The sequence below is a fragment of the Kogia breviceps genome, chromosome 1, assembly GCF_026419965.1.
Source record: "Kogia breviceps isolate mKogBre1 chromosome 1, mKogBre1 haplotype 1, whole genome shotgun sequence".
In the NCBI taxonomy this organism is placed as follows: Eukaryota; Metazoa; Chordata; class Mammalia; order Artiodactyla; family Physeteridae; genus Kogia; species Kogia breviceps.
In genome coordinates this window covers 189,736,119-189,760,587 of record NC_081310.1, presented here as the reverse complement: position 1 = coordinate 189,760,587, position 24,469 = coordinate 189,736,119, and the positions used below count along the sequence as shown (strand labels likewise).

At 53.4% G+C, this 24,469-nt stretch overlaps 1 protein-coding gene across 1 annotated transcript in view; it reads right to left on the bottom strand.

The window, feature by feature from the left end:
* Positions 1–24,185, bottom strand: part of PADI2 (peptidyl arginine deiminase 2) — a 47,419-nt gene extending 23,234 nt beyond the window's left edge. Inside the window, exons 1-6 of the mRNA XM_059073937.2 lie at positions 23,997–24,185; positions 10,762–10,945; positions 9,708–9,780; positions 3,138–3,199; positions 1,640–1,757; positions 379–504 (exon numbers count right to left, since the gene is read on the bottom strand). Coding sequence (XP_058929920.1) covers positions 379–504; positions 1,640–1,757; positions 3,138–3,199; positions 9,708–9,780; positions 10,762–10,945; positions 23,997–24,088 — 655 coding nt within the window. The 5' untranslated portion in view covers positions 24,089–24,185. The remainder of the gene's footprint in view (positions 1–378; positions 505–1,639; positions 1,758–3,137; positions 3,200–9,707; positions 9,781–10,761; positions 10,946–23,996) is intronic.
* Positions 24,186–24,469: the final 284 nt, after the last annotated feature.

Genomic DNA, 24,469 nt, shown 5'->3' with positions numbered 1-24,469 from the left:
CCTGGTGGGGGTGGGAGGGAGTGGGTACCTGCCTCAGGTATCATGAAGGTGATGTGATTCTGGGAAAGATGGACCTCAAAAGCCCTTCCTCCCCTGGTTCACGTGGAACTCCTGTGGGTTCCACACAAGTCTGTCACTGCCAACTCCTTTGAGGGAGGAGAGATCTATCCCACGGGTCCTCCTGACTTCACAGGACAACGGCCGTCCGGGTTACCATTACCAAGAAGCCAGTGCTGGCCCTCTCCAGTCACCTGCACCTGTGACGACTAAGGGGAGGGGTCTGGGGAGCCTTAGAGGGAGGAGCTGGGACCCCGAGGGGTGTCTCAGAGAGCACTGACTGGATGGGAACTGCAGGAGGGCCAGGCTGGGGACACTCACTCTCCACGTAGAACACGCCCACTTTGTCCGAGTCCGACATGGAAATGTAGAGAACGATCTCGTATCCGGTGGGGAGGTGGTCGGGCCCTTTGGTCCGCAGGATCATCTGGGACATGTCCTTGAGGTCTGAGGGGTGGATGCACGAGGAGGTTAGAATTAAGAGAATTGCACTGGGGAGGGGTGGGGGGCTGGGGGAAATGGATGAAGGTGGTCAAAAGGTACACACTTCCAGTTGTAAGATAAATAAGTTACCAGGGATGTAATGTACAACATGAGTAACGTAATTAACACGGCTGTATGTTATATATGAAAGTTGTTGACAGTAAATCCAAAGAGTTCTTACCACAATTTTGTTTTTCTATTTCTTTAATTTTGTACCTATATGAGACGATGGATATTTACTAAACTTATTGTAATACTTCATGATGCATGGAAAGCAAATCATTATGCTGTATACCTTAAACTTAGACAGCATTGTATGTCAATTATATCTGAATTAAAAAACAAAGGAGAATTGTGGCTGGAATGTTGGCCTGTTACTTTTATAATCAGGACAAAGCAAACCCCAAACCTGTGTTTTATGAAAAAGCATAGGAAGTAGTTGTCATCTCCAACACGACAGATGACTTCCTATAACCTTTTGTGAACTTTCTTCTGCTTCTTTCTCTACATATGTACAACTTCTTAAAAAACGTGGTTCCAGGGACTTCCCTGGTGGCGCAGTGGTTAAGAATCCGCCTGCCAATGCGGGGGACACGGGTTCGAGCCCTGGTCCGGCAAGATACCACATACTGCAGAGCAACTAAGCCCGTGTGCCACACCTACTGAGCCTGCGCTCTACAGCCTGCGTGCCACAACTACTGAAGCCCGCACTCCTAGAACCCGTGCTCCGCAACAAGAGAAGCCACTGCAATGAGAAGCCCGCGCACCGCAACAACAAAGAGTAGCCCCTGCTCACCACAACTAGAAAAAGCCCGTGCAGAGCAACAAAGACCCAATGCAGCCAAAAATAAATAAATAAAAGAATTTATAAAACAAAACAAACAAAAAAACTTTAAAAGAAAAAAAACATGGTTCCAATTGAACTATATCGATAGTTTTGTTGTCTGTTTTTAGCAGGAGTGGATACTTGAGTCCACCCTCCTCAGGAGACCCAAGGTCACACCTGCCTCACCCTTGGCCCAGCCCAAGACTTATCATAAGTGCTTTCATTGCTCCTCCCTGCTCCCCACCCCAAGCTCCAGTGTGGATCCTGTGGTACCTTCCTTGCTGTAGACCTTCTCATCGCTGCAGTCCTCTCTGGGCAACCAGGGTGTGTCTCGGTCACAATTCACCAGCAGGATGGCTCCCTGCCCCTCAGGGCCCCAGGTCCAGGATGCCTGCATTGGCGAGGAGAGAGGTCAGTGCTGTCTTCTCTCTTCTGACAGATATTCTCAACCCCAGCGCAGACCCCACAGGACACTGGAGAGATAGCTCCTGGATGAGACTCTTGCAGCCACTACCCGGGAATGTAAATTGGTGCAGCCATTATGCAAAAGAGTATGGAGGCTCCTCAAAAAACTAAAAATAGAGTTGCCATATGATCCAGCAATCCCACTCCTGGGCATAAACCCAGACAAAACTATAATTCGAAAAGATACATTTACCTCTATGTTCACAGCAGAACAATAGCCAAGACATGGAAACAACCTAAATGTCCATTGACAGATGAATGGATCAGGAAGATGTGGTATAAGTAAGTAAATAAATAAATAAATAAAATACACACACACACACACACACACACACACACACACACACAATGGAATATTACTCAGCCATTAAAAAGAATGAAATAATGCCATTTGCAGCAACATGGATGGACTTAGAGATTATCATACTAAGAGAAGTAAGTCAGAAAGAGAAAGACAAATACAATATGATATCACCTATATGTGGAATCTAAAATATGACACAGGGCTTCCCTGGTGGCGCAGTGGTTGAGAGTCCGCCTGCTGATGCAGGGGACACGGGTCCGTGCCCTGGTCCGGGAAGATCCCACATGCCGCGGAGCGGCTGGGCCCGTGAGCCATGGCCACTGAGCCTGCGCATCTGGAGCCTGTGCTCCGCAACGGGAGAGGCCACAACAGTGAGAGGCCTGCGTACTGCAAAAAAAACCCAACAACACAAAAAACACACACGCAAACCACACCGCATGTTTCACAAGAATCACAAGAACAGAAAGTGACGTGTTAAAACCATTGAAGTGGTCCTTTGTGGGGGAGGAGAATGGGAGTGGGGAATGCAGGATCAAAGAGAACAAATGAATGAATGATGAATGAACGAATAGATGAAAAACTAAAAACAGGAGAGGGGTTGTGCATGCACCATTAAAGATGATATGCCTTGAAGTGGGAATGATTAATGCAATCTTCTGCTCCTGATGGCCAAAAAAAAAAAAAGGCATAATAAGAGCAAATGCTTTGGCAGTACTTCCTCTGTGGCAGGACATTCATCCTTTCCACCAACTCTGTGAAATGGGTGTCCCCATCCCGTAGTGGGGCCCACTGAGACTCGGGAAGCTGCTCCATAGCTGTCCCTCTAAGGAGCTTGCTCCTTGGTGGGCTCTGTCATTGGAGTGTGTGTCTGGGAACCTGTCTCCACATCTGTAAAATGACAGTTGTTGAAGCTTGCTGGGAGGACCACGGCTGCCTGCAGGACCCAGCCTGGGGCTCTGGCCCCGGAAGCCCCCGGTTCAGTCTGCCCTTGTAGTGAGGTACCTTTCTTGGGTTGTTCTTTTCCACCACGCCATCCCGGTCTGCATCCACATCCAGGGAGATCTCTGGGGACAGACACATGGGTGAGTTGCTGAGCCTGCCAGACTGGGTGGGGCTGGGACAGGAAGAAGATTAGGGTGGAATTAGGGTGCAGCTCACCCATTTGCTTGGTTCCCAGAAGGGGAGTGCCTTGCTGAGGGCATCTTAGCCAACCCCCTACCTCAACACCCCACTGCGGGATGGAAACACGAGCAGATACCGTGCAGACTGCGCAGCTCTTGGAGGGGCTGCCAGGTGGGTCAGGGATCTCTCGCCCCTTTACTGTTCCTCAGTCAGTTCTGGGTGGTGGATGGGATGAGCCTCATTGGACCGACTTGGGAGCCTCGGTTCAGAGAGGCCAAGTCACATGCCCAGGGGCACACAGGTCACATTAGCAGAACTGAAGCACACACTGCGTCTGGTCTGAGTCGAAGCTCATATTTTGAAAACTTTCATAGGATTCCCTGCCTGCCTTTCCTAGTCTGCCCTAGGCGTGTGTGCACACGTGCATGTGTGTGCATTTCTCTCCCAGAACTCCTGGTGGTCTAGGGCCCACCTCTAAGAACTGAGGGTTTTACTTTCGGTGGGAAACTGGGTCTTCAACCCCTCTTGATCAGAGGGTGCCCAAGAGGCCAGGCCGCCAGATAGAGGATCCACAGCAGGGTCCCTGTTTATCCTTTCTCTTGGGGGAGGGACCTTCTCTATTCCTCGGCCTGCTGTGGGGACCATGTGGGACAGTGAAATGAGCCCAGGGTTTAGTACCAGACGGTGCTGGGCTTCAACCTTGGTTCTCTGCTTATGAGCTGTGTGGCTTTGGGCAGGTGAGACAGCTTCTCTGAGCCCCAGTTTCTTTATCTGAAAAATGGGGCCCTTTCCAGTTAGATGAGTTGCCCTAATTGCAATGGTGGGCCCTACTGCCATTTTTAGCCGGATTTTTGCTGCTGTTGCTGTGGGAGCCGCCCTGTGCACTGTAGGGTGTTGAGCAGCATCCCTGGCCTCTGTCCCCTGGATGCCAGTAGCGCCCCCCAGCTATGACAGCCGAAAGGTCTCCAGATATTGCCGAGTGTCCCTTGGAAGGCAATATGGCTCCCTGAGTTACAGACCGACAGGGCACGGGAGTTGCTGGGAAGGTGATGAGCGCGACACGCAGAACGAGATAAGCTCGGTTCAGGCCCCCGAACCGCCCAGTGGGCCCGGCCGCATGCTGAGCATGACTTGGACCGAGGTAGGAGTTGGGTGGGAATGAATGGATTCCTGGGCTGTCCCCTCGGCAGGCGTGCTCTCTCCCTGAAGAGGCAGAAACATCTCCTCTCTCTCTCCTAAGTCAGGAGATTATATTCGGGGCCTCCCTTTGCCCACAGCCCGATTCCCTCTGAACCCTGATTGTGGCTCTTCTGGGTCTTGAAGGAGGTAGGAGCGGGGCGGTGGGGGGGGCTTTAAGGGCACCCGGTCCTTGGAGAGGCAGCATTCCCCACCTCTGCAGCCCCACTGTCAGGTGCTATGGGAAATCGTGAAAGAAACTCCTCCCACTGATCCCATTCACGCAGCAAATCACCGTTGAGCACCTGCTGTGTTCCAGGCGCCACACAAGTCATTGGGGACCAGCGGTGGGTGGTCAGGGCTCCGTGCCTGCTCCCAAGAAGCCCCCAGTCCTATGAGATAAATATTATTGTTCCCATTTTACAGGTGAGCAAACCCAGATTTGGAGACGTCACCTGTCAGCAAATTGAGCTGATGAGCTGGGAGGCTGGTGCAGGATAAGAATTCTAGGCAGAAAGGCAAGACGGTGGCACCACCAGCTACTGTTAAAGAGGCTGAAGCCTCAGATGGAGGAACAATATTGATTTTGGCTCCCAGACCTTCACAAACTTTCCAGCGGGACACTCCCTAGGGAACGCTGCCTTCCAGGGAGGGTGGCTTCCTGAAGCTCCTGCCTGGGGACCAGCTGCAGAGCCAGCCTCCTCCAGGAATCACTCTTTGCTTTTCAAGATAACAATCTCTCCTGCGCGTATAGTTCTTTGTGGATGGTACAGCACTTCCCATGTGTGTTTTCCCTTCAATTTCCCCCCTCTCCACCCAGCCACCCGTACCATACAGATGAGGAAACAGAGGCACCCAGCAGGGCATTGACCATGAAGTCCCCAGAGAGTGCAGAGCCAGGGGTCCCACTCGGGTCGCTGACTCCAGACTCCTGCCTTTGGCCGTTCCGTCCACTGTCTGAGGCTGACCTCTACCCGGGGCTATTTCCAAACCAGGACTTGCTCCCCTGAAGTTCAGGGAAGCCGGTCACCTCCCCACCCTGGCAGCTGTGTGGCTTTGGTCTCTAGGCCGCAAGGTGGTTCCACATCACGGATCCTGTGGTCCGTGAAAGCACTGGGGCACAGGAGAGAAATTATGAAGCACTTCATTGTGCTTTACTTCATTACTTACTTTTTTTTTTTTGGCCGTGCAGTGCAGGTTGCGGCATCTTAGTTCCCTGACCAGGGATTAAACCCAGACCACGCAGTGACAGCGCCGAGCCCTCACCACTGGACTGCCAGGGAACTCCCCACTATGAATTTCTTAAATTAAAAATTTTAAATCAATGTAATATTTGCACAGTGCAAAAAAAAAAAAAAAAATCAAAGAGTACCAAATAGCTTCTAAAAAAACCCAGGAGTTCCTTGTCCAGCCCGTCCCCTCACCTGCCTGAGGCAATCTCTATAATACCAAATAACATGCTTACTGCTCTTTCTTGGTTTATTAAATTCAGACACGTTTCACTGACTTCCCATTATGAAATTCAGGCGTTGTGTAATGGGGCTCCCTTATCACCCACCTCCCGGCCTCCCACGGTGCTTGACACGTTCTCTCTTATGACTCATGACCCAACTTCACAGTCAACCGGAATGGCTTCCTCTCCCCTCCACACTCCCTCAGAAACCCCCTCAAGCTATAAGCCATCCCTCAAGGACTTCTCCCCTTCAAAGCTTCCCCCAATGTCCAATTTAACTAGATTCCAAGGGATGATCTTTGTGGGGACGGGAGCAGGGCTGGCATGGCCTGCGCAGAGCTCTGGCCTCCCGGGATGGCTCTGTCTTCCCCGGGGGAGGAGGAAGAGGACATCTGTTTCAGGGCCTCTGGGGTCCAGACATTTCCCAGAGGCTCTGAATCCTACCTCAGCTCCCCAGAATAGCCCCAAGGTGTCAGGTGGCACCTGGGGTACGGGGCAGATTAACTGGAAATGTCACTAGGCTTGGGTTCAAGGCAGTCTGCCCTGAGAATCAAAACACTGCCTCGGCTTCGACACAGAGGCACAAGCGTTTTGGCGGGCTGCCGGCCCCCATGGACAGTGGCAGGGTGCCAGGCCTTCTTGTCTAACAGGGCAGCTTGGGGAGGAAGGATTCTCTTCCCCAACAGCCAACTAGGGCAGTTATCCTCAACTCTCCGGAGGGGATGCAAGGAATGAGGGCCTTAGGCTGATGCTAAAAGTTCTCAAGGCTCCTGTACATGTCCTGCTCTCATTGCCAGGACCACAGCAAAGAGGGTGAGATTATTCCTCCCTCCGAGATCCCTCCCCTCCCACTTTCCCCCTTAACCTGGAGGGCTTGGCCAATCAGCCCTAAGTGGGGGCTCAGAGGCCCTCAGGGATCAATGAGCTCAAAACTCTCATTTTATAGCTGGGAAAAAGGAGGTCTAGGGGATTCCCTGGGGGTCCAGTGGTTAAGACTCTGCAGTTCCACTGCCCTGGGCCCGGGGTTCAATCTCTCGTTAGGGAACTAAGATCCTGCAAGCCATGTGGTGCAGGCAAAACAAAAAAGAAAAAAAAAAAAAAAGAGAGGTCCGGAGGGGGAGGGCACATCACAGGTTTCTGGCAGGACTGGGCCCAAGACCCACAGTCTGATTTGGCCAAGGGCGTTATAGTTTTGTTCTCGAATCCCAGGAGGAAGACTGAGGCACAGGAAGGTTCTTCAGCTTCCCCCAGGCAGAGAGAAAATGGGCTGCCCCAAGAGGAAGGGAGGAAAGCAAAGAGCATCGACTGAGCACCTAGGCCACGCCAGGCCCTCGGGAGGCACCATTCCACGGAACCCTTGTAAACACCGTGCAAGAGCGCGCCGTGAATCGCATTTTGCAGATGAGCAAACAGGCTCAGGGTGGTGGTCACAATGTGGCCGGACAAGGCAGAGCCAGAACGTTGTCCACTCTGAAGTCAGGGATTTTTTTTTGGCTCAGCGTGGACTCAGCACAGAACTAGGGTGAGACAGACTCAGATACATCCTTGGGGGCAGCCCCACCATCCTGGGACATTCAGAGCGTTCCTGCCTCTGAGGTGTTGCCCCTGCATGATTACTCAGGGCATGAGGCTCAGGGGCTCCTGGGGTAGATGCCTGAGGGAATATGGGACCCGGAGGGGTCAGATAGACCAGTGGGTTTCAAAAGAAACCCAATTTTCACTAGGATTGCTGGTGGAACAGGAGACACAAGTCCAATGGGGTGAGTTTTTCATAAAGTTTTATTTCTGCAACGTAAACGACTGTCTTTTGTTCTGAGATTATGCCCTGCCTACTCTTTAGGTGTGAAAATGTTAAGATGATGGTGATAATAGATGGTAAATTGTTTTATTCCTGTCTTTTCTTTCTGGCCAAGTGTCAAAATGGTCAGGTTTACTATTTTTTGGTGGGGGGAAGAGGGGATACTTTACTGACCCATGGAACCTAAATATCTGGAACTTGGGGGCAGTTAAAGAAATAATTGTTCAGTGAGAGCACAGCCTTGGAACCCCAGAAGGATAAGCCTGGTCATTCATCACGTGTGTATCTGGTATCTTCTGGAGTCTCATGCCTGCAGCACCCCGAGAGGCTTGCTCCGAGCACAAGCTTAAGAGTCTTCTAGCAGAGCCCTGCCTCCTTAACAGTGCACTATTTTGCGGTCCATCCTGAGTCTGCTGTGCTTTAGGGCGGAAGTCTCGTTAGTGGTGTCGTCAGCCCCTGGGCATCTCCCTTCTCTGCCAGGCCTCTGGCCACTGCCCTTCCTGCTAATGTCCTCAGGTGTCCTTGTCTCTGTGGGGTTAGATTTCCTCAGGGACGGTCACCTGAGACAATCTGGGGGCACTGTGTGCCCGTGAGGTGGACACACATGCCAGCCCTCAGCTGCAACTCGGGAGGCTTGGGTTTCATCTCCCAAGGCCCCCTGAGGTTGTCCTGAGGAACCCCCCAGTCCCAAGGCCGGGTACTCACTCCCTCGGTGTGGAGAGAAGGGCAGGCAGGTGGCCAGCAGCCAAGCCCATTTGGGAATAAGCTCAGAAGCAGGAGAGCACTGCTGCTGAGCCGGTTTCAGTGGCTAAGGACACAGGGATGGAGAAGGAGGGGCTGGTTTGGGAACTAGTTGTTTTGTGGGGGCAGTTCAGAGACCCCTGGAGAATGTGAGATAATTGAAATGGCGGGGTGTCCCACAAACCACTTTCGGGGTTTGTGGCCTCAGGCAAGTTTCTGTTTGTTTTATTTTTTTTTTTAAGAGCCTTGATTTTTCTCATCTGTAAAATGGGGACAATACTAGTGTGTATTCTCAGAATAGATGTAAGAATAGATTGAGATCATGACAGTAAACCACTTAGTACTAGGGCCTGGCACACTGTATGTAGGTGCTCAATAAATGCCAGCTCTTTACCAAAGTCCCGGACTCAGAGCAGGTGTTCGGAAAATAGACATTGTTATTTTTAAAGCACTCAGCACATAGTTGACTCTCAGTAACTGGCAGTTCCCTCCCCCTGACATGTGGCCACTCTATCCATGTGAAACTGAAGCTGGATGGACAAAATGACTCACTGAAATGTCCCCCTGGCTTAAACATTATCTGATTTAAAATTTAGAAAAGTAATACCTCCACTGCAGAGGAGTCGAGTGAATGAAGCTTCAGAAGACCATAACCTATGTGCCCTGGCATCCAGGGCAGGGGAGTGCATTGCAAATGGAAAGAACCCAGGAGGGGAATGATCCTGAGTTCTGGACCCAACCTGCCACTGAGTTGCTGTGTGAATTTGAACAAGTTCCCTAACCTCTCTGGGCCTCAGCGTCCCTGTGAATCAAATGAAGGGCTTGGACTAGGTGAGTTAAGGACCCAGGCTGCATCTTTGTGTCCCTGGGCTGGGTCTGGCAAAGGCAAGTGTGTAGCTTGGATTGTTGAGGACAGCACAGGTTTTGTAGACAGGCCATTCCCCTCACTATGAGAGGCAAGCTCTTCTCCAGGCTGCAGGGGAGAGGAGGGAGAGGAACAGACTTTGCTCTTTCTCCTCCATGGCCCCCAAAGCCTGCAATGGGGACCCTGACATTGGGGTGAGTCGCTGGCAGACCAAGGCATGCCTCCTCCTGCAGCACCCCCAGCCCAGGACAGAAGGGCCTGGGCACGTGTGGCATCAGTTTTCGGGCCTGCATTATTCAGAGGAAGCTCCGAGTGCCAGGTCGGCAGCACTGAAAACAGCCCAAGTGTCGCTTAGAAGAGCAGCAATGCCAGCCCCTGGGGAACAAAGGCACCCAGGCCATAGCCACGTCAACTCACCAATGGCTGTGAGGAAGAGCCCAGCCTGGTTGATGGGGGTGATCCCCTCCTCCTCATAGTAGTTCACGGTGACCTTGACAGGGAGGGACACATTGGGAGAGAGAGAAGAGCAGAGATCACAGATCACAGGCAGGAAGATCTGAAATGGACCACCTCCCTCCCTCACACCTCACAGCCTGTCAAGCCTCTCTAAACATCTGAACCCTCTCCTCCAGGAAGCACTCCTGGGTTGGTGGGCTGTTTCTCTCAGATTATCCAGCTAGATAGGGGACTCCCCTTTCTCAGAGTGCATCCAGGGTGCCGACCTGCCCCCTGGTACATTCTGCTGCTTGTGGGGGCCCCACATCTGCCTTGGTGTGTGTCTAGCTGCTGCCAAGCAACGAGGGGGCTTAGGTTGCCCTTACTGGATAACGCCTAGCGCCATCACTGACCTGGGGCACACAGTGAAGTTCACAATTAGAGAACGTAGGGAAGAGAGAGTCTGGTCTCGGCTCCAGCACTTGGGCAAATCATTTTGCTGCTTGGGTGCTCAGCACCCCGTCTGATACATGATGAGACCAAGGATGTTTGTGGCTGTAACTTCCAATGATTCTAATAGTTTGTCATTCAGCAGCACACGATTTTAACCTGCCATGAAGTCATCATTCTACGATCTAACAACCGGCTGTCTAATACCATAGCCACTACCTTCGGATGTTTACTGAGCACTTGAAATGTAGCAAGTCCGAAGTGAGATGTGCTACAGGTGTGACATGCACAGCAGATTTAGACTTGATGTGAAAAAAGAATGTAAGCTAGCTTGTTAATTTTTTTACATTGATATCATGTTGAAATGATAATATTTTGATGATGGAGTTAAGGAAAAAATATTATCAAAATTAAGACCCCCCTGTGTCTTTTTGCTCTTTTAATGTGGTTCTTAGAAAACATAAGATGACGCGTGCGGCCCGCATGCTGCTTCAATCGATAGCGCTGGTCCAGCCTGTCTTGATGCCAGCACCGTCGGTCCCCAGTTCCCGCGGCCCTCGCAGGGGCGCCTCCCCGGCCACGGTACCTTGTCGCTGCTGGCCTCGGCGCTCGCCTGGCTCATGGTGAGCCGCAGCGTGGTGCTGGGCGAGAGAGGCCAGCGCTGCTTGCCGTTGGCCGTCACCTCCTCAGGCTGCCTGTCGTGCACCACCTCCACCTGCACGCGCTCCGAGTGCTTCAGGCTGAAGGTCTGGGCCCCGGCTGGGGCCGCGCTGTAGGGAGAGAGGAGGGCGGTCGAGGGGATCCCTGGGCAGGTGGGACAAGGGGCTTCAGGAGAAGATTCCTGGAGGGACGAGGCTGCAAGGACACTCCCAGGCTGCCTGGTGTCCCTAGGGACCCAGCTGTACTGTAATCACCTGGTAGTGAAGAGGGTACTTGTTAAAAATACAGATGCCTTGGGCTTCCCTGGTGGCGCAGTGGTTGAGAGTCCGCCTGCTGATGCGGGGCGCGCGGGTTCGTGCCCCGGTCCGGGAGGATCCCACGTGCCGCGGAGCGGCTGGGCCCGTGAGCCATGGCCGCTGGGCCTGCGTGTCCGGAGCCTGTGCTCCGCAATGGGAGAGGCCGCGAGAGTGAGAGGCCCGCGTACCGCAAAAAAAAAAAAAAAAAAAAAATACAGATGCCTTAAGTGGGGGAAGGGATAAATTAGGAATTTGGGATTAACCACTACACAGGACTACATGTAAAATAAACAAACAAGGACTTACTGTATAGCACAGGGAACTATATTCAATATCTTGTAATAACGTATAATGGAAAAGAATCTGAAAAAAACTATATATACACATATATGTGTATATATAATGGATATAACTGAATCACTTTGCTGTCCACCTGAAACATAGTAAATTGACTGTACTTTAATTTCTAAAAAAAATCACTGTACTCTAATTAAAACATCTTTTGGCCTCAAAAAAAAACATTACCGATTCCTTGGGCCAATATTGTACCCACTGAGTCAGAATGTTCCAGGGCGGGGCCTGGGGATCTGAATTCTTAACACGCTTCCTCGTGTTTCTGACAGGCAACCAGCTTGGGAGCCAGCTGATAGTGTATGGGTGGAGGTCTGAGGCTCAGACAGAGGAATGAGTTTGCTCCAAAGACAGTGCCAGGCCTAGAACCCTGTCTCCCAACCCCTGTCCAGCGTCTGAGCTGAAGGCCAGGAGACCTCGGCTGATGGTGAGGAGGCAGGTGTCAAAGCGCTGGGTTTGCACAGAGAAGAAGCCTGGAACTCGGGTCTTCAAGGGGCAAGCGTGGGCTGGGTCTTTCACAAAGACCCCTACTTTCTGTCACAGCTTCCACAGCTTGGAATTCTCTCTGAGAGTCATTCCTTGGGGTTCTGGAGTGGTTTTCTATTGAAAGGGAAATAACTTTGGAATTCTTGAAAAGCCATCAAGATTTCAGGGCAGAAAACTAACTGGTTTGAGCTGCTTGCTATAGACGGAATGTTTGAGTCTTCCCAAATTCAGATGTTGAAGCCCTAACTCCCAAGCTGATTGTAGGTGAAGATAGGGCTTTAGAAGATAATTAAGGTTAAATGAAGTCATGAGAGTAAGGTCCTAATCTGATAGGATTGGTCACCTTGTAAGAAGAGGCAGAGGGAGGAGAGGGAGAGAGAGCGATCTCTCGTGCACCGAGGAAGGGCCATGTGAGCCCACAGCCAGAAGGCGGCTGGCTGCAAGCCAGGAAGCGAGTCCTCACCAGAACCCAACCATGCTGGTACCCTGATCTCAGACTTCCAGCCTCCAGAACTCTGAGAAATAAATTTTTGTTTTCAAGCCACTGAGCCTGTGGCATTTTGTTTAGGCAGCTCAAGCAGATTAGGACACTGGCTTAAGGGGAGATAACAGGAAAGACAGGGAGATAGAGGAGGAAGGTACCCAGGGCTGACAGTTTTGCTAAATCTCCAGCCCCTGGTCTGAAGGTTCCTAAAGGTGAAAAGGGCTCAGAGGGATTTAGGTGGATTCTCATGGGATTTGGGACTAAGATACAGGTACAGGGGTCTGCCTCAAAGGCACAACTGCTATTTTGAAGGTCTGGTGTTCCTGGGCTCCCGAAGAGTTCGCCACTGTGATCGGGCATCAGAATCATCAGGGGGTGCTGTTTAAATCTTCACTTTTTCTTTTTTTTTTTTTTTTTTTTTTTTTTTGGTTTTTGTGGTACGCGGGCCTCTCGCTGTTGTGGCCTCTCCCGTTGCGGACGCGCAGGCTCAGCGGCCATGGCTCACGGGCCCAGCCGCTCCGCGGCATGTGGGATCTTCCTGGACCGGGGCACGAACCCGTGTCCCCTGCATCGGCAGGCAGATTCTCAACCACTGCGCCACCAGGGAAGCCCTAAATCTTCACTTTTTCGAAGGCTACAGATTTGTGGATCCCATTCCCAGAGAGTTTGGCTGTCATGCCTGAGGGGCAGCTGAAGTTGTAAACAGTGACCAGGGTTGAATGAGAGCTTGAGGCCAGTGGTTCCCAAAGCTGAGGAACAGCGGCAGTGACAGCAAAAGCATTACCTGGAGGGCTTGTCGAAACGTGGATTGCCTGGCCCCTTCTCAGCATTTCGGAAATTCAGGAGGTCTGGAGTGAGGCCTGGGAGTTTGCGTTTCTACCACGTGTCCAGGAACTGCTGGTGCCGCTGGTCCGGGGGCCGCACTTTGAGAACCACTGGTCTAGATGTGCAGCAACGCACGCTGGTGCTTAGAGCCCTGGGATGGGATGGCCAAGGCCCTGAGTGTGAGTTTGCAGAGGCCCCCAGGCAGGGTCTCTTCGATCCAGGCCATAGACTGTGGGAGATACTGGCAAAGACCAGTGGTCTCGGGCACTGGCAGGAGAGACCACGGGGCAATGGTCGGGCAGCCTGTGTCCAGGGCTGGGACAGGAGCTTGTAAAGGCAGCTCCAGAACCACTCGGTCTCTGGTCTTTCCCCTTCTAAACTCCTCAGCCCATCATGGGGACACTTGCTGGCTGTGGTCTGCTGCCCTCCATTCACATCCATCATTAGGAGAGGCAGAGAGTCTGGGTAGAAACCCTGGATTGGGAGCACATGTGCAAAAGATATGGGTTCAAGCCCAATTTTGCCGCTGACTTGCCGAGGGGGTCTTGGGTGTGTCCCTCGCACCTTCTGAGTGTCCACTTGCCGACCCATAAGATGCAGGACGCCCGCCCATCCCTCCTGTCTCTCATTCTTCGGCGGGGACGGGGTGGGGGTGGTGCCTGCATTTTGCCTCATGGTGTTACCACTGGGTGTCTGTCCTCCTCTGGATTGTAAGCCCCCAAGGGCAGGGTCTGGTCTCCTCCAGGGCCTAGCACAGGGCTGGCACCTCACAGGTACTCAGCAAAGAGGGTGGAGCTGAGCAGGACAGAGGTGAACCTTTTAGAAGCTCCAGGCAGCAAATCCCAAAAGGAGGTGTGGGTACCCATGTGAGATGCTTTTAGGTGGCACATGGATGCACAATTTAAAAGAAGACTTAGGTATTTATTAAATGTATTATCTTTTATGGCAATTGATAAAGGTTGGGCATTTATGGTAATCATATAAGATCTCTACTTAAAGTTATAACAAAAATAAGAGTTGGTTTAAAGAAAATTTTTAAGTTAATGGTACCAGAGGTAGAATATGCTTTTGGTAAAAATTACGGGGGGCTGGGCAGTTGTAGGCTCAGATCTCGGAAACATCCCCCTAATGCAAGTCCTGGGTTTGGCCATCAACGTGCTGGTGGCCTTGGGCAAGGTGTTCGTCCTCTCTCAATTTCATCAAGTGTAAAATGAGAGAGTGGGACCAGGTCAGAGGTGGCTGGAGTCCGGGGAGCGCAGAGGGGGCAGGCCTGGACGAAGGGGTAGGGAGGAGGTGCTGAAAAGCTGGGGGTCTCTCTGCCAGACCCCCAACCCCCCTTTAAGCAGAGCCACATTATTTCATCTTGTCTTATATAATGGGTTTCTGCATACAACTCTGTTTAGAAAAAATTGCTTCATAAACTCACAGGGCAGGATAATCTTTAGGGCCCCGATTCTGACAAGATTCTGACAATAGTGATGCTTCCTGCCACCCTCATTCCTCTGAGCCAGTTAGAAACTAGAGGAGGCCGCAGAGGCTCGGGGGTTAACGCCCCACCCACACTGGAGCTCTGGGGCCTCACACACCCTCCCAGCCCAGCACCAGTCCTGCTCTGAGCTGAGCAAACAGCTATTCTTCCAGCCGCCCTGGCAGAAGCAACAAAGGCATCTATTGTCCCCCGTGGCTCCTGCTGGCTGCCTCCCTCCCTCCCCAGGAAGAACCTCTCCGAGTTCCCTGCAGAAACCCAAGAGCCAGGGGCTGCGGCCACCTTGATTGTCCCTGGAGGCTGCAGGGAGGGGCCTAGGAAGTTACGGAGGGAAGTAGAGCAGGGATGGTGGTGGCCATGACCTCCTGCTCATGGGAAAGAGGCTAGAGATATGTAGATGGAAGGACAGGCTAGGACCACATCTGCACTGCCCCCCATAGCCCAGTTCCCAGGACGTGACCATGCTCAATATATATTTTGGGAATAAATGAATGCATGGACCCACCCTTCTTGGTTTCCCAAACTGTATTACCAGAGTGATTTAAAAAAAAAGAAAGACATCAGGTTACTTGCCTTCTTGAAAATACCCGATGGCTCTTCAGTGTCTACCAAACAATAAATCCAAACTCTGTAGCCTGGTATTCGCCCAGCGGCATTTAGCCTCCAGCACTTCCTGCAACTCCTCCCACCCTCTCAACTCCCTGCATGGTTTCATCTCTCCATGCATTTTGCATATGCTGTTCCTTCTACCTGTAGTACTTTCCCCTGACTTCTCTGCCTGGCAACTGCCCATCCCTCTCTGAGGACTCAGTTGATTTGTCTCCATCCATGTTTATTCCCCCTTGTGGCAGTTTATCTCCTTGAAGGTAGAGATAGGATTTTCTTTTGTTTCAGCACCTGGCGTAGCACAGACACATGGTAAGTAAATGTTTGCTGCAGGAAGGGCTGGAAGAGGGGACTTGCTTATGTGGTCATTCATTCACTCAACATGTATTTATTGAGCACTTACTATGTGCCAGGTGTATACTAGGTCCTGGGGGGGGTAAAGCAAAAAAGATAATATGTTCCCAGGGCCCATGGAGCAAATGTTCCAGTGGAAGAGAAAGACTTTAGAGGGATTACACAATTATGTGATTACAGCTGTGAAAATTGCTCTAAGGGAGAAGTATGGGGTTCCATGAAGCCCTGGCCTGCAGGTCGAGAAAGGATTCCCGGAGGAAGTGGCACGTTTGAGTGGAGGTTTAAATTTTACACTCTAAACGATAGTTAAGAATTAGTTAAATCAGTGGTTCTTAAATTCGAGTTGCATCGGCAACACCTGAAGAGACTGTTAAAATACAGGTTGTTGGGCTACCCCCAGTTTCTGATTCAGCAGATGGTGGGGGGGCTGAGAAACTGCATTTCTCTTTCCCCCCTGAACTTTACTGAGGAAAAACTGACAAATAGAATTGTATGTATTTAAAGTGTATGACAGGACTTCCCCGGTGGCGCAACGGTTGAGAGTCCGCCTGCCGATGCAGGGGACGCGGGTTCGTGCCCCGGTCCGGGAAGATCCCACGTGCCGCGGAGCGGCTGGGCCCGTGAGCCATGGCCGCTGGGCCTGCGCGTCCGGAGCCTGTGCTCCGCAACGGGAGAGGCCACAGCAGTGAGAGGCCAGCGTAACGCAAAAAAAAAAAAAAAAAAAAAAAAAAAAGTGTATGACAGGATGATTTGATACACATATACAGTGGGAGGAAAGTGCGTTGCTAACAATCTCCCAGGTGATGCTGCTGCTGCTGGTCCGGGACCAGTGTGAGAACCGCTGAATTTGGACAAAGTGAGGAGAGGATGAGGAGCAGGGACTTCCAAGCAGCGAGGACAGCTTGGGTGATGGCCTGAGGTGGAAGTTAGTCCAGCATGTTCAACAATCTGGAAGGAGGTAAATGTGGCTGGAGTTTGGGAGCAGAGGGGAGGGAGAGGGGTCGGGGGAGAGGACCCAGATCATGGCAAGGAGCTGGCCATTCTCCTGTGGGCACCGAGGCTTCTGAGCAGGGGAGACGTGATCATTTTTGCACTGCAGACAGATCCACCAGGGTGCAGGGTGGGCAATGGATTCAGGAGGCAACTAAAGGAACGTTGAGCAAGACTGGAAAGTAGTGTCAGATGTATTGATAGAAGAGGGATGTTCACTGCGCCTGGCCCAAGAGAATTCTGGGTGTTGTGACGTAATATCTGCTCAGCCCCACAAATGCTGTGTGGCCTCTAGGGAGCCAGTCAGCCTCTCTGGTCTTTGCTCAGTCAGTGGAGAGGGTCACCAGCTTGGCCTCGCAGGGCTGGGATGTTCACTCAGCCTGGGACTCGAGGGCAGGACGTGCCTGCTGCTTGCTGGCACCTGGCTCTCCCAGCTTGTCCGCCTGCCCCAGGCCTTGTTAACACCAGTGGGGCTTACTCCACAGTAAGCCCAGCTCCTGGCAGCCTGGGTGTAACACCCTGTCCTTGGGTCTTTGCAGGAATCTGAGGGGGTTTGTGGGTGCCAACCTGGCGTGCAACCCCATGGCGAGCACCCTCCAGGAGCCGCCTGGTGTGGTGGTGGCCGGAGGCCTGGGGTGGGTAGCTGGTCTGGACAGGGATGGGTGAAGACGTAACATGACTTTTGTCTTCAGCCAGCCTTCTTCTGTGCCTGGTAAGCTCAGCACCCTCTCTCACTAGGCACTGGTGCCTCCAGCTGCCCAAGTTCCCTCTCCTGAGGGAAGAAACAATCTAATCTATGGTCACTCCCTCCGCAGACACCTTCAATGACTCCCTCCTGCCTGCAGGACAAAGTTTAACACCTGAGCCTGGCATTCAAAGCCCCAGTTTAAATGTACCCGCCCTCTAGTCTTACACTCCAGGCTACAGCAACTATGCCCTTTCTGCCCCCACGTGTCCCAACTTTCTTGCCAGGTACACTTGCTTCTGAATGGCCTGTCCTGGTCACACTGCGAACCCCTGTCCACCCTTCAGCTAGGTTGCCACCTCCTCTAGGAAGTCTTCCCTGATCCTATCAGCCAGGACTCATCTCTCCCTCCCTTTGCTGGTGCTTCAAACAACACTTAACACTTGTTCAACATTTCTCTCCCATGAACGTTATAAACTTTCTGAGGCCATAGTTCATTATTATTTGTTTTAATAATATTATAATAAACCCAATACTAATTCCTGATAACCCCTTACAGAGTATTATGTACCAGGCACTGGTTCAAGCCCTTGGCCCACGTGACCTCAGTCCATCCTTTGGATAACCCCACGACGCCTGTATTAATGTCATCCCATTTTACAGATGAGAATGTTGAGGCCCACAGAGGGCAAGCACTTGCTCTGAGTCTCAGGGACAGACTGAGATGGGTAGGGTGTGGGGTAAACTCAAGTGCTCTGAGCTCCGGGCCTGGTTGCTCCCTTCCTGGGAGAGGATCCAGAGGTTACAGTCCTCCTTAAAGGTCCTCCAGGTAGGGACACCTGGCGGGGGAGGGGGACCGTCAGGCCTGGCTCAGGAGAGGATCAAATGAGAAGCCCCCTACTTATTTTGCATGTGGGGGTCAGAGGTCCAGAGACGGGAGACCAAAGGCTGGCTTCCTGCCCTGGGCTCTTGGGTGAGTGACCAGGATAAGCAGGCTTGGGCCAGTCAAAGCCCCAGGCATGGGGTCGGGCCCGGCTGGGCAGCACAGAGCTATGTCCGAAAACTGGCCTCCCCCAGAGTCGAACAGGCGTGCCTGTCCAGCTGGGGGTGGGCACTGGGCTGAGCCCCTGCCGCTGTGCTCAGGCCCCGCGAGTAGGGAGGGAAGGCTCTCAGGGACCCCAGCCGCGCAGGGGGCTGTGGGCTCGAACTGCAGGGTGCCAGGTGCTCCTTAGAACCCTGCCACTCCCCGGGAGCCAGCCTGACGCCCAGGCCCTGGAGCAGCTCCTGGCAGGGCTTTCTTTTTAGAGTCGAGGGCTCTGGGTGTTGTTCTAATTTATGGGGCCACCTGACCTGGCCTGAATGCCACCTGCTGTCATTCTCTCAGCAGCAAGTGCTGCTCTGGCCAAACTCGGCCACATGCCCTTGACCGTCCACTGGCCCATCCAACGGTATCCATCCCTTGAGGCTGGGGGTGGAGAGCCCAGTGACAGGCCAACGATAGGCCAGTCCACATGCATCCCTGGACACAGCCATCCATCCATTCACCCAGCCAAGGAGCCCTTCAGTGACTTGAGGGCAGGAAGTTCACAGGAACAAGGTAGACCATGAGCAGGGAGAGGACGTGCCTAAAACACGAGTCCTAGAAGGCGGTCCAGCAGAGCGGTCAAGGGCCTGGTCTCCATGCCACCACCATTTACCAGCTGTGCCATCTTGGACAAACATCCCTTACCTCAGTTTCCCCCCAAATAGTACCTAGCTCATAAAGTTGTTGTGAGGTTTAAACACATGTAAATTATTAAGTACATGTGAGATGCGTGTGCAAGGTGCCCAGAAGGCTGCCTGGTACAGAATAAGTTAGCTAGTAATATTAAGTAAATAATAAGATCTGCAAAGATAAAAACAATAGTCATGAGGTAGGGAGTGACTGGGGCTTTGGGTTGGGCACTACAAAATGGGCGGCAGTCAAGAAAGCTGCTTGGAGGAGGTCACGTGAGCTGAGACTTGCCAGGCTCGCAGAGGTCTGGGGGACAATGCTCCAGGCAGAGGGAACAGCGCCTGCAGAGGCCCTGAGGTGGGGATGAGGGGGGGTGCATTCACGGGCCAAGAGCATCCACAAAACCAACGTGGCCGGAGTGGAATGCGCGCAGGGGAGTCAGCAGGAGATGGGGTCAGTGAGGTGGGGCCTGGCGCTCTAAGTCCTCGTCGTTTCAGACTGGAGTGTTGACCCTCCCTGGCCTTTGCCTAAGGATACCTTCTAAAACGCTCTGACCAAACGTGAGACAGAGAGGGGGGGTCTGAGTGAGTTGAGGATGAATTTAGATTCGGCAGGCTCTCCTCCAAGGCAGGATAGGTAACTGCCCCATACCCTGTTTTTCCAGCATTTTGCTATGCTGACGTCTAGGAACTCCTGCCCTGGTACCCCTTTCCTATCTTCTGCCAGAGAGAGATGGGCAAGAGCCTGCCGGGCGAAATGGCTGGTTAGCCTCTGCCTTAGGGTATCTCAGAGAAAGGGGCACAGGATCACCCCTACTTCCTACCTCATGGGTTCATCATGAGGTCAAATGCAAGCAGGAGAAAGCCCTGGAGAGGCAAGAGATAGTTGATACAATCATCTCTGCTCTGAAGCTCCTGCAGACCTCAGGGTACGGGTCCTGACCTCTCTCCACCAGGGAGAATGGGACACCTGCCCAACTGAAAACTCTCACGCCCCTGGACAGATGCATGAACCAGGCAGGGATAGGAGAAGCCGTCTGCACGGCCTAGTCTGTGGGAGAGTCAGGTCCGAGGCTGCCCCTTCTCCAGTCCCTCCGGGCTCTGGGGTTGTCTGGCCGAGGTGAGCGGGGAGGGTGAAGCCGACATGGGGGTGCCGCTCACTCAGTGCCCTCTCTCCAACTCCAAGCCAGAATCAGATGGGGACCCAGGCCAGCCCCAGTGGGGAAACGGCTGCCAGCTAAAGGGACCCTCAGGGAAGATTGTGCGGACAAGGCGTACATGTGCCAGACCTAAGATAAGTACACTTCGGGGTGGTAGAAGGAAACAGCAAGTATCTTTAATGATGATCGCCAAGTAAATCTCTAGGAAAAAAAAAAATTCTACTTCCTTTTTTCTGCGCAACTATTTATAGCCAGAACTCAGAACGTGGCTGGGTCAGGTCATCATCCCCAAAGGACCAGTTTTGCTGGGAGACGGAGGGTGACCCTTCGGGCCTGCTGAGGAAGGGGCAGGCGAGGCCCCTGCTGCGCAGCGTCTGGAGGGGAAGGAGGTCGTTTGTACATTTCAGGGGAAGGAGGTCGTTTGTACATTTCAGGAAAGGCGGCCCAGAGCCCTTGGGAAAAGGGGTGGGTGTTGAGATCTGTTCACTTGCCTTTGTGACTCAGGAGTGAGGGGTCAAGACACCACTCCCTCACTAACTGGGCCCAGGGTCCACCAGACCTTGTCCCTTGGCGTCTCCTTGGAGATTGGAGCCCCTGGGGGCATCACATGGGGTCTTGGGTCAGGACCTGTGTCTGGGTGGCTCAGTGGGAAGTGGAGGGTCAGCTGGAAGTAGGTGACGTCTCTGGGGGCAGTGGGCTCATGGCCTGGGTGGAGGGTGGGAGGGACACATGCTGAGAGGTGCACCCAGTTCAACCTGCTAGTTTTAGGGTCGCACAGGCTGGAGTGGAGATTCAGAGCCTGAGTTCTGACCCACACGGAACTAGACCTGAGTCCTGTGTGACATCAGGCAAATGGCTTCACCTCTCTGAGCCTCACTTTCCTCATCTACAACATGGGGTGATCCTAGCACAGCCTCCAAGGTCTGTGGAGAGGAAGAGAGGAGATAATGCATTTGGTCTGTAAGTGCTCACTAATATCTCCTGCTATTAATACTGACAGTCACGCTTACCATTACAGCTATCGGGAGTAACAATGGCCCAGTCTCCTTAGTTTCAGAAGGGGCTTCTGTCCACTAGACCAGTGGTTCTCAACTGGAGGTGACTTGGCCTGCCAGGGACTGCTGGCATTGTCACAACTGGGGAGTTGCTACTGGCATCCAGGGGTTAGAAGCCAGGGATGCTGCTAAACATCTTACAATGCACAGGACAGCCCCTGGCGACAAAGAATTATCCAGCCCCAAATGAGGCAGTGCCGAGGTTAAGAAGCCCTGCTCTAGACCTGCGCTGTTCAGCACATACAGTGGCCACCAGCTTCCTGTGGCTATCGAGCGCCTGAAATGCGGTTAGTCCGCATAGAGATGTGCTGTAAATATAAAACATACATTGAATTTCAAACATTTAGCAAGAAAAAGAGGATGTAAACTAGCTCATTAATAATTTTTATATTGATTCCATATTGAAATGCTAATATTGGGGATATATGAGGTTAAATAAAATATATATTATTATAACTAATTTTACCTGCTTATTTTAACCGTAAAAATGTGGCTACTAGAAAATTAAAAATTACACATGTGGCTCTATTTGTGGCTTGCATTCTATTTCCACTGGACAGCACTGGTCTAGACTGTACTGCTTCTCTTGGGGGTGGTGGAGAGTCTTAGGTAAAGTGCAGATGGGAGGTGAGGGTCGCTGGGGCTGCGGCTGGTTTCTTGAGAAAGGACAAAGGGGATCGTCACACGTCTGCCCCCTGCCAGAGTCCACATCTCCCCTGCTTCCTGCCCCTACGCGGGCTGGACCTCTCTCTGCCAGGACAGAGGGTGGGCAGGGAGCCTGAGCCTGAACCCCTTCTTTACTCCCCACCCCTCAATGGAGGCACCATGCCAGCCTTTCAGGCTGCACTAAAAGTGCCCCAGTGAACAAACAGGCGGGTATGGTGACAGCTGAGGCTTAGAGACCTGAGCGTCCTGGCTCCTGTCCCACTCCCTGGCAGTGCCTAGTTAGGACTTGGGGGGTGGAGAAGGGAGGGGAGCGCTCCCAGGCCACTGAGGCCTGGACCACAATCCACTTTTTTTTTTTTTTTTTTTTTTTTGCGATACGCGGGCCTCTCACTGTTGTGGCCTCTCCCGCTGCGGAGCACAGGCTCCGGACGCGCAGGCTCAGTGGCCATGGCTCACGGGCCCAGCCGCTCCACGGCATGTGGGATCTTCCCAAACTGGGGCACGAACCTGTGTCCCCTGCATCGCAGGTGGATTCTCAACCACTGCGCCACCAGGGAAGCTCCACACTCCACTTTTGTGTTATGAACTTCAGAAACCACCGCTGAGGTTTACATGTGGACAACTGAAGCCAGGGGCCAATGAGTGGAGAGGGTCCCTGGTCTGCACGGTGACCGGGCCCTTTGCTCTCAGGGAAGACCAGTGCCTGATGAGAAGGAGGCTAGAGACCGGCCAGCCGGGCTGCCAAGGGCCACTGGAGGTGACAGAGAGAATGGGCTGGGGAGGATGTGTGGAAGACACAGGGATGGGGTTTGGCAGGGGTGGGGCCTGAGAGAGGCAGGGCGCTCCAGATGACAGAATGATTTGGGAGCAGTAAGCCACTTTGGCACTTCCAGCTTAGCTCAAGTCACAGAGAGGTTCAGGGGACCTGCCCAAGGGTATCAGCATGGGGTCCCTACCCCTGGGTCCTGCATGCTCCCTCCTCTCAGCACTGACCCCTCCCATGCTAGCAATGGGGAACATTTCAAATGCTTGGAACAGAGGGCTGCAGGATCCCACCCTGGAATCTCCACCCCTTCATGCACACCAGCCACACCTTCGCAAGACCTGCCCCAGGCAGGGTGGGGAGATGGGTCACTGAACTTGGCTGCTTCCTGGGGGCTGGGGGTAGCAGGGGGGCCCTGACTTCAATTCCCCCAGCCCAGGTCCTGCTGTCTCAGAAATCCTGCACCCCACCAGAGTTCATGGACAGGAGAACAGGGCCAGGGGGAACAGCATCCTGAACAGGACAGCGCCTCTGACAAAGACTCCACATCCACACCCTCGGTCTGGGGGAACAAGGTCCCTCCCCGACCCCAGGGTGAAGTCAGGGGAAGGCATCTGGGGACAGGGAGCTCATGGCCAGTGCCTGGCGACAGGCAACCACCAGCAGCCCCCACAGGGCAAAGCTGGGGCCTAGGCAACCCCTAGGGCCAGATTCTGCCCTTGGGCAGCTCCCCCCTGGCCCTGCTCCAGCCCCTGCCAAATCCTGGAGGAAGCTCAGCTGATCTGGGAGTGGAGGGAGGGGCTGGGCTGAGGCGGGTGGTGAGCCAGGAGGGCCTGAGGGCGTAAGGGAGGTGCTGAGGGGAGAGCGGGGAAGGGAAAGAGGAGAGGATGCTGGGGAAGCTGAGCGGGTGCTGAGGTCGTCCTGGGAGACGGGCTGGAGAGGTGGGAAGACTCTGGTGAAGGGGCTGGCGCCTGGAAAGGAGTAGTAAGGGTGCTGGGGCTGTGTCAGGGAGGGTCTCCGGATTCCGGGGAGGTTGACACAAAGTTTGGGGGCTGTCAGGTTTCTGGGCAAGGTTCTTAGGATTTCTGGGCGCGGGGGCGTCGGATGAGGGACGACTCGAGCTGGAGGCAGGCTGTCCGTGTCCCCGAGTCTAGCGAGGGTCTCAGGATTTCTTGGGCCTAGAGTTCGGGCCGATCCCGGAGTCGGAGGGGGTCTTGGGCCGGCGCGGTGGCCCGGCTCACCTGTAGACGTCGGTCCAGAGGTGCGTGCCCAGCACGTACACCGCCTCCACGCGGCTCCCGTACTGCAGCCGCACCGTCCGCTCGCGCAGCATCCTCCCCGTAGTGCCCGGACCCGTGCCCGTCCTCTCTCGTCTGGGTGCGCCTGGAGCACCTACTTCAGGTGACCCCTCCAGCAGTCCGCAAGCGCCGCGGCCCCCGCGCTCCGCCTTTATCCTGCCGCCGGTGGGCGGAGCGGCCCGTCGGCCTCCTCTCGCAGTGGGCTGTGGGCCCGTCCATCAAGCGTGGCCACGCCCTCCACAACTCTTCCCGCGGGGCCCTGCACAACTCTTCCCGCGGGGCCCCGCCCCACCCCCAGGCCCCCCAGCCCCCCCAACCCCTGGTCCACCCCAGCCCTCCCCCCTCCCACCCCCATGGTCTGGGTGATGTCAGCAGTTGCCAATTTCCTCCTTTCACTGGTTGATTTGCTCGTTCTT